Source organism: Syzygium oleosum, unplaced genomic scaffold (genome assembly GCF_021117445.2).
Source record: "Syzygium oleosum isolate NSW1041296 unplaced genomic scaffold, Sole_v2.1 Sole_v2.21, whole genome shotgun sequence".
Lineage (NCBI taxonomy): Eukaryota > Viridiplantae > Streptophyta > Magnoliopsida > Myrtales > Myrtaceae > Syzygium > Syzygium oleosum.
This window is the reverse complement of record NW_026607505.1, coordinates 165,933-173,948: the sequence shown is the minus strand read 5'-3', so window position 1 is coordinate 173,948 and position 8,016 is coordinate 165,933. Positions and strand designations below refer to the sequence as shown.

General features: G+C 39.5%; 1 protein-coding gene across 2 annotated transcripts; it reads left to right on the top strand.

Moving 5' to 3' along the window:
* The first annotated feature begins 716 nt into the window (after positions 1–716).
* LOC115677322 (26S proteasome regulatory subunit RPN13) lies at positions 717–7,951 on the top strand. 2 transcript variants are annotated; one of them, XM_030600462.2, is made up of 13 exons: positions 717–877; positions 984–1,071; positions 1,226–1,285; positions 2,989–3,027; positions 3,356–3,430; positions 3,522–3,588; positions 5,469–5,550; positions 5,674–5,792; positions 5,888–5,914; positions 6,462–6,556; positions 6,635–6,712; positions 6,800–6,854; positions 7,562–7,951. In XM_030600462.2, exons 2-13 carry the CDS (start codon positions 985–987, stop codon positions 7,702–7,704), a joined length of 927 nt encoding a protein of 308 aa, XP_030456322.2. In that variant the 5' UTR covers positions 717–877; position 984; the 3' UTR covers positions 7,705–7,951. The 2 variants fall into 2 exon arrangements, with proteins under 2 accessions (XP_030456322.2, XP_030456323.2); XM_030600463.2 differs by having other exon boundaries at positions 718–877; positions 981–1,071.
* The last annotated feature ends 65 nt before the right edge of the window (positions 7,952–8,016 follow it).

Sequence of the window (8,016 nt, the reverse complement as noted above, 5' to 3'; positions counted from 1 at the left end):
GTATTAAATAGCGGTTAATGCTTATGAAAGGAAAAAAACCAAAGCACTCGTAGTCCCCTACATGATCGAGGGCACAGGCTAGCAGCGCAAGGAGCAAGTTCCCACCTTGTTATTCTAGGCGCGGGAAGCTACTATACCTGCTTACCCGGCAATAGCTAGTCGGAGCTGACGTGGAGTATACCTTCTCCACTCAAGGTCCTCCAAGTTCCCTCCCATTCTTTGTCTTTCGGGGGAGAAGGAATACGGGGAAAACTTATAGAGAGATCCATCCGCCATAGCAGAGAGTTCATTCCCTTTGTCTTTCTTTGAACTTTTTAAGGTCCTGCTCAGGTCCAAAAGATGTTTCACTTAATCATATAATAAAAATTTCAAAAAGAATAATGAAAATAAAGTCGCTTCGCACAGTGAGATGTAACTGAGTGTACCCTCTGTTATATAGCATTGTGTGAAGCACAGGAAAGCAAGGAGCAAGCTCTCATCTTGTCACCTTAGGCGCGGGAGACTGTTATACCTACTTACGCGACGGTAGCCAGTCGGAGCTGACGTGAAATCTACCTTCTTCACTCAAGGTCTCCCAAGTTCTCTCTCATTTTTTATCTTTTCGAGAGAGAAGTAAGAGGGAGATAACTTATATGGAGTTCCCTTTATCATATTAGGGAATTCAAAAGTGACAAAAACAAAAATCCCAAAAAGAATAATGAAGAGAAAGTGGCCTCGCCACACTCCTATATAAGATGCAAACGGTAACCCAGCAGGCCCCTTTTACCATCTCGCTCCACTCCACCACCGGGAAAACAAGAACATCCGCTCTCGAATCCATCTGAGCCCTAATCTCGGCATTCCTTTCGGCCCTGATATCCCTCTCCTCTCCATCAAAGTTCGTTCTTTTTGCTCTCCCGTTTGGCCTTGATCAGTGTTGATTTGGGCGGTGTCTGTGCCGTGAACTTTGTCTGACGAACTCTTGTTTTCACGTAACGCAGCAGGATGCTGGAGTTTCGCGCTGGTAAGATGATTCTCGAGGGGAAGACGGTTGTCCCCGATGCTCGCAAAGGCCTCGTTCGCATAACCAGGGTATGTGTGTGCACGTATAGACAAAGACTCTCTGCTGTGTACCGCCTTTTTTTCTTTCTTCCACCAGATCGTTCGCTTGTTGTTGTTGTTGTTCAAGTTGGCTTTTTTTTTTCTTTTTTTCTTTTTCATGATCTTTTCTTGGGTTTTGTATCAGGGTGAGGAGGGGCTGATGCACTTTCAGTGGCTTGATCGCGCTCAGAACGTCCTCGAAGACGTATCCTGTCCTGTTTTTTGATTTATCATGTGGTGAACTATACCTAAATCGGTGTTCTCATGCACCGCCGTGCAGAAATCGTTTAGCGGGTCTGTAGGAACTTGGTATGTCCTGTGTCTGATCCAGTTTTGATTATGTTCCCCTTGTCTGATGGTTGCATTCGAATCGCCTGGAATGCCCATATGGCCCCCCACATATATCTTCATGCAGCTGCATCGTTTAGCTTGTGTGTTCGTGACCCGTTTAGCTCCATTTGTCATGGCAATTCTAATCTCAATGTGCTTGTCTAGTTCTCCGTTTGTGGCTTTCGTCGATTTTCAGAAGGTACCTGCCTAAGTTATTGATTCATACTTACGTGCATGCTGTTCACATGATTGCACAGAACCCGCACGCTGGGCAATGTTGGAGTTGGTTACTTATGATCTTTCCACTTCCTAAAGCATATTAATAGTGACGAATCCATTGCCTGCTGGCCTCGAACACCGAGATCATCTCAGAAACTAGTAGGCAGAGGTGTTTTTACTCACCTCTTGATCTTTTGGACAAACATGTCGGCGGTGCGTTGTTTGCTCCGCAGTATTCATTTTAGTGCCAAGGGAATTTTCTCTCCTGATCTGGGATGGGTAGAGAAATATTAAGGTGAGGAGAGACTTTTAAATGTTGATGGCTGCTGACTGCAGTAAGGAGTGTGGAATAGCATTACTTTGGCCATTTTGTCATGAAAAATACACATCATGAAGAAACGTTTTATGCAGATTTGGTTCATTCTTCTTGAGCAAGTGTATCATTCTTTCGGTATATCCAGATCCCAGATCTTGTTGGAAGTGCCAATATCATGTTGTTGTTGCCAGAGTGAATGCTCTATCTGCATCACTGCTGGAAAGATTAGAAAGAATTCCTGGTCATTAATAATAAATTTGAAGTGCTTATTATGCAAAACCGTTTCATTGTAACGGTTTGCGTAAGCAATGTTTCTCTACCATGTAAGGAAGGACCGAGGAAGTGAAAATTTGAAGTTAGCAAAGACTATTACTACAGTTGGCAGTTTTTATTGCTAATGGTAATGTTTGGCAGCGTCATGTTATTGAGTTTAGCGATTTATTGAGTCAAGGAAAAGGGACGTAAATGGAAAAGTGAACTGAAGAATTAAATCGTTTATTGTATAGTGAGACAGTCCTGTCTGTGAAAAAATCATCTCATTTATGACTTTATTGAATTGGTTAGATTTTCATAATGCTGTTTCCACAGTATCGACAAATTTCAGAGGCTATTGGCAGTACTCTGAAGTTTTGGGGAGGGGTTCAGTAAAACCAGCAGAACAGGCATAATGCACTAGACAGTTGAGGAGAATAACAAAGAGTCAGCTCTTAGTGCGTCTTGGGTGAAATATCTGTGAATGGTAATTTCAGTTTGCACATGCTTTTGGCTGTGAGGATATTGTCTATGGAAATTTATCTGGAATGAGAGTTTTAAAGGTTACACCCATGTTCTGTGTGACTTTATGCCTATAACAACCAAACCAGGAAATCGTGTCATTAAGTGATAATTAGCTCATAGTTTCAGGTGTGCTGATTCCTTTTCATTCATTTTTTTCCTTGGTTTGTCTTCATCACTTTAGTTTTCAGTATTGTCATTACATGGTTGCTACTCGTCCATGGTCTGTCTATTCTTTTTTTGAAGTTTCTTGACAAAGTATCTCTTAGGATCAGATTGTCTTTCCAGAGGAAGCAGTGTTTGAGAAGGTATTATAGTTCTCTTAACCTTTTTCAAGTATTTTGTCCTCCCCGTCCTCCTCCGCCTCCCTCCTCCCCACTTTCCCCCTCTTTTTAAAATTTGTGATTTGGTTGAAGGCTGCACCTCTGTGCAATGGTTAAGGTCGCTCCCACTATTTAAAAGAGGCAGCTTCTTTAGAATGCGGCAGTTTGTATGGGTGCAGTTGACCTTCCCCAGACATTGCAATGCAGGATTCTTGTGTGTGGAGGCGTGCTTTTCTCATATCATTTGTAATATAGAATGTTTGATGATTTTGTTATACAGTAATCTTATTCTCTTTCTGGCATGACATCTTAGGTAAATCAAGCTTCGGGGAGGGTTTACATCTTGAAGTTCAATAGTGATGACAGGAAGTTCTTCTTTTGGATGCAGGTTCCTTAATCTCATTTTTTTCCTTCTCAAATAATCCGATCATGAAAATTCACGACGTCTTTAGATTATCATGGGTTGTTTTTGCTTTCAGGAGCCTAATGCTGAAGGTGATGCACAATTATGTAACTCTGTCAACTTTTTCATCAACCAACCAATTGGTATGTGCTTTGCTAGTCCAGATTTTCTATACTAGTATCTATCTAGCTTTATTTTACAGTTATTGCTAGCATCAAGGACAATATATATGTGGGTACATTTGGACCTCTCTAAATGTGGTCGGATGGGCAAGCCCTTGGTCTTATATTAACAGTTCTCGACTTTCTGATTGTAAACCTTCCACAATTTCATCTCAGTGAAACAATTGTCTCAGCCCATGGATGACAACATCCATAATATAGTGCTACGCATATTAGAATTGACATTTTGTAACTTAAAAATATGTGAGTTGGTGCATTGTCAGACTGTGTGTAATTAGGTGTTATTGCAGTTGGAGATAGAAAGAAAAGGAACAAGGGTTTGGTCTAATGGTGGCCATATCTAAGGGTCGGTCTTATTTGGAGTGACTTCTATCTATGCTTTAACTTTTTTTATTCTTTCAGATTTTGCTGCTCTCACACTCTGAATTTATTTGACGTGATAGAGCTTGGATTTTCAATGTATGCACATATTTTAATGTGTGAAAATGGGATTGTTATTTCTTGAAAATTTTCAAATAATCTATTAGAAAGGAAGAAAAAAGATATAATTCTTGAGCATTGCATGGGTCTCTATGCTAGTTTTTAAGAGACAGTAAAAAGTAGGGAAAAACTTTTTTTTAAGTTCAGGCAAACAGACCCAAATTTGGTAGGAGGGATTAGGAGGGAAGAGGAAGGATTCTGAAAAGACAATCTTGTTTGGACGGAAGGAGAAAGAGGGAAGTAGAAGGATTGAAAGGATTAGGAGGGATAATGAAAGTTTATGAGGGAACTGTAAAGCAATTTGATATAGTTCAAATGTTCATCTTTGTTAAAGACTGTTATTACTTATATCTTTTAATTAATGCGCCTTGCTTCACTCAGGCGAGCACTTCTTTTGCACTTCCGGCCTGAGGCGTTTTGTGCCTGGCACCTGAACTGCACCTTTTGCCTTTCACTACACTGGGGATTGGTCTTTATCTGGATATTGAATTGTTCATTTCCCTTGAAATAGAGATTTCTCTGCATTTCGAAATGAAATTTAATGGGCCGGTTGAGTTGGCAATACTTATTAATGTAAGGCCATGGTTAACTGTGGGCTTCACGGCTCTTAGTTAGTTACTCTTTATAGGTTAATTTGTCCTTAATTTCATATCCCAGAGTATGATTCAGAATAGGTATCTATATTTAGTGATTAATCACATAGTTCTGGTGACCACTGTAAGTAATGGGGTACATCTATGATCAATTGATGGAACTGGACAGTGGCTGTAACCATGGTCAGAGAAGTCCTTCGCATTTTATCTCGTTTCTGTACGCTGTAGCCTTGGTTTTCATTCAAACCAACATCCCCTTCTCCTCCTTCCTCTCTTCTTTCCATCTTTAATTGTTTTTAGGTTCTAAATGTGTGTAGCCAGCTATAAAATGGTATGAATATGTTCTGAATCCTTGATATACTTATTATAGACATCATCTTATAGCCGCTATCCTAAGAGCATTGTCAAAGTCATGTGGTTGCATTTTAGATGTTAAAATCATGCCATATAGTCGGGCCCTTGGTTTGCTTAATGTCGCATTTCTCTCCACCTAACTCCTTATCTTAGACATGTTCGGGTAACTATGTTCTCATGCAAAGTGTATATGTGCAAAGTATATATGTAGTATTTACATCCTGCGGTTGGAGTAATTTCGGCATGCAATCCCTAACTGCTTGGATTTGTTTGCTTTTTATGCAAGTACTACACATTTCTCAAATTGTTAGACCATTTGATCAATTTTTTTCAGAAGAAATCAATTTGTCCGATTCGTATAGAATGCTCAGTGATTATTAAGAAAGTAAATTAACTGCCTTTATTGTATAATAGAGCTCCCTGCTGAAGATGAGCTCGAGGTATCTGTTCCTCTTCAAGACTCGGACGATATGGTTGAAGATGACATCTCATCAAGGTAAGCTGTCCGTGCTTTGTATCTTCCTGCTATACTAAAAGGAGTTCGGTAAGGCTGATCAAGCTTCTCTTGTTGGATTTTTGTTTCTGATTGGTTTATGTGGCTTACATTTATCTGATACAGAGCTGGAAACTTGGTCAGTCCCGGTTTAGCTGCTGAAGCAATTAGTGATGTTAGCTCCTCTGCTGGACCAGTAAAATTGGAAGACTTAAGAAGAATTCTCAGTAGCATCGAACCTGGAGGTATAGGATCTGTCCTTAAACAAGTTTTACTGTTGTTTTTGTTCTCCGTATTCTTTTTGTTGCTATGAGCTCTTACATACATTCATAATCTGCAGATAATGATGCTGGAGATGCAGATGGAGGTGACTGTTTTTCCTTTTTATGACTTGTCAGTGAAAGTACTTCTTTGTGCCAACAGCTCTAATGGTCCTTGAGAGTAGAAAGTCAGCTATAGTTTTTGATATGTTAGTTTTTGTTTTCGGCCATTGTATCCAGCATTTCAGAAGTTTACGCTAATATTTAATGTTTTTAAATTGTGTTAGCTGTGTTTCTTTGTGGAAAGAGAGTGAACAATAAGCTAATCTTTGCAAAAGTTAATCCTATATTTTTCTTAAGTCAAGCCTCTTCTTTTTTGATATTGTATCAAAAAGTTAAGGTGGAGGAAAGCAGTCTGGCGACTTAACTTATGGTTCTTATCCACTTTGTCTTGTAACTAGTGGATCAGTCAATGAGTTCTGCCCTTTGACAGCTTTATGTTGTTTGCTCTGCCAGACTGTCTATGTCTGTACCTTGTCCAGAATTTTGAGTGTGTTCATTTGTGCAACAGCATACAAAGGCCTGACACAAATCTTTATATCGTCTTGTCTTGATAATTTAAAACCTTTGATATTTCTTGCTTTATCATGATAGGGTTCGGGCTTGGGGACATTTTGAAGCCAGACTTGATCATGCCATTGATAAGCACATTGCCTGTGGAACAGCGCTTAGCTTCATACTTACCTGAGGTACTCGTGATCCTTACATTTTGTGTCCTTACTCTCTTATTCTGTTTAGACACTTCTTGAACTGTCATGAGTTTGCAGGGGCAGTGGTCTGCTGAGGAAATTTTGGAGCTGCTTCAGAGTCCTCCTTTTCGCCAACAAGTGGATTCCTTTTCTCATGTGAGAATTTGGATTATTTTTTCCTCAGTTCAGATGCTTTCCCAGAGATTATCCAAATGTAGTTGATTCTTGGTTTCTTGATTACAGGTGCTTCGTACGGGACAGATAGATCTGGCTCAGTTTGGGATTGACTCAACCAAATGTAAGTACTCCTGCAGTGAAACATTTGGTCTAACTCCATGTTGAAGTTAACACAAAGTGCTGGTTGTTTCATTTCACGTTTTCAGCGCAACTCATCTAGAATTTGTTTGGGTTCTTCGAGTTTTGAGGGATATATGACGGTAGAATAGTTAGGCAAAATGTTTTTGCCGTGTTAAGAGGAAGTGAATTTTCTACTTATGGACGCCAATATCTGCGTGAAAACTACATTACGAAACTGTTAAAGAGTGCCTTAATGAGGCAATTTGTAAAGCCTTCTTAAATGTGCTTTGACTTTTTATAAAATCTGTAATTCTTCCATTTTCAAAGTGTTTTGGAAAATGTTATTTCCACTTTTAGTTGACTGGTGCCGTGCTGGCACTTGTTAACATGACTCATTACAGTATAAGAGACGGTCATATCAAGTTTTGAAAGCCATATCCTCCTCTACTTTTACGTGCATGATTAGATATGGGTCATTCTGATACTCCAGGTCTGATCTATATGTATTGGAGCAGTTTCGTTCTTTCTATTTATTTGTCTGTTGATCAGACTTTTGAAGGAGTGCTAAGGCAAAAACTTTTGCCCATATGAAGGACACGTGAATTTGTTACTAATGGATTTGCATGAAATTTAGTAGTGACTTGATTTGATATCTGCCTCGCCTTTCAGTTGTACAGGCACTAGATAATGTGTCCTCTCTTCTTGCAGACAAGTATACCGTTCTTTCTTTTCTCGAGGCTCTCGAAGATTCTGTGTCTGAATCAAGTGACTCGGATGAAGCAAGGTGTGATGACGAGAACTTAAAATCCCATTCTTGTAATCATAACGATCCCATGGATGAAGCCCAATAGTGCTGTACCTTCTTCATGCATTCCTTCTTGATTTACTTGTCTGCTCCATTTTAATGGGTGGATAGAACTCCCATATTTAGCTAGAAAGAAATAGCCGAATCATTCCGATTAAAATTTCATGCATTGACTGATGTAGAAAAGATAGCATTGAAGTTACTGTGTTGGTTCGGGGTACCTTATACTTTTTTTTTTTTGGTCGGAACCTTATACTATTTCAATAAAGGAAATTTTGAGGGACACCTTGTTTTACTCCAATGAGTACCATTTGAAGTTACGACAAGCACGAAAGTGCTGTCTTTTTCCTCTAGTGTT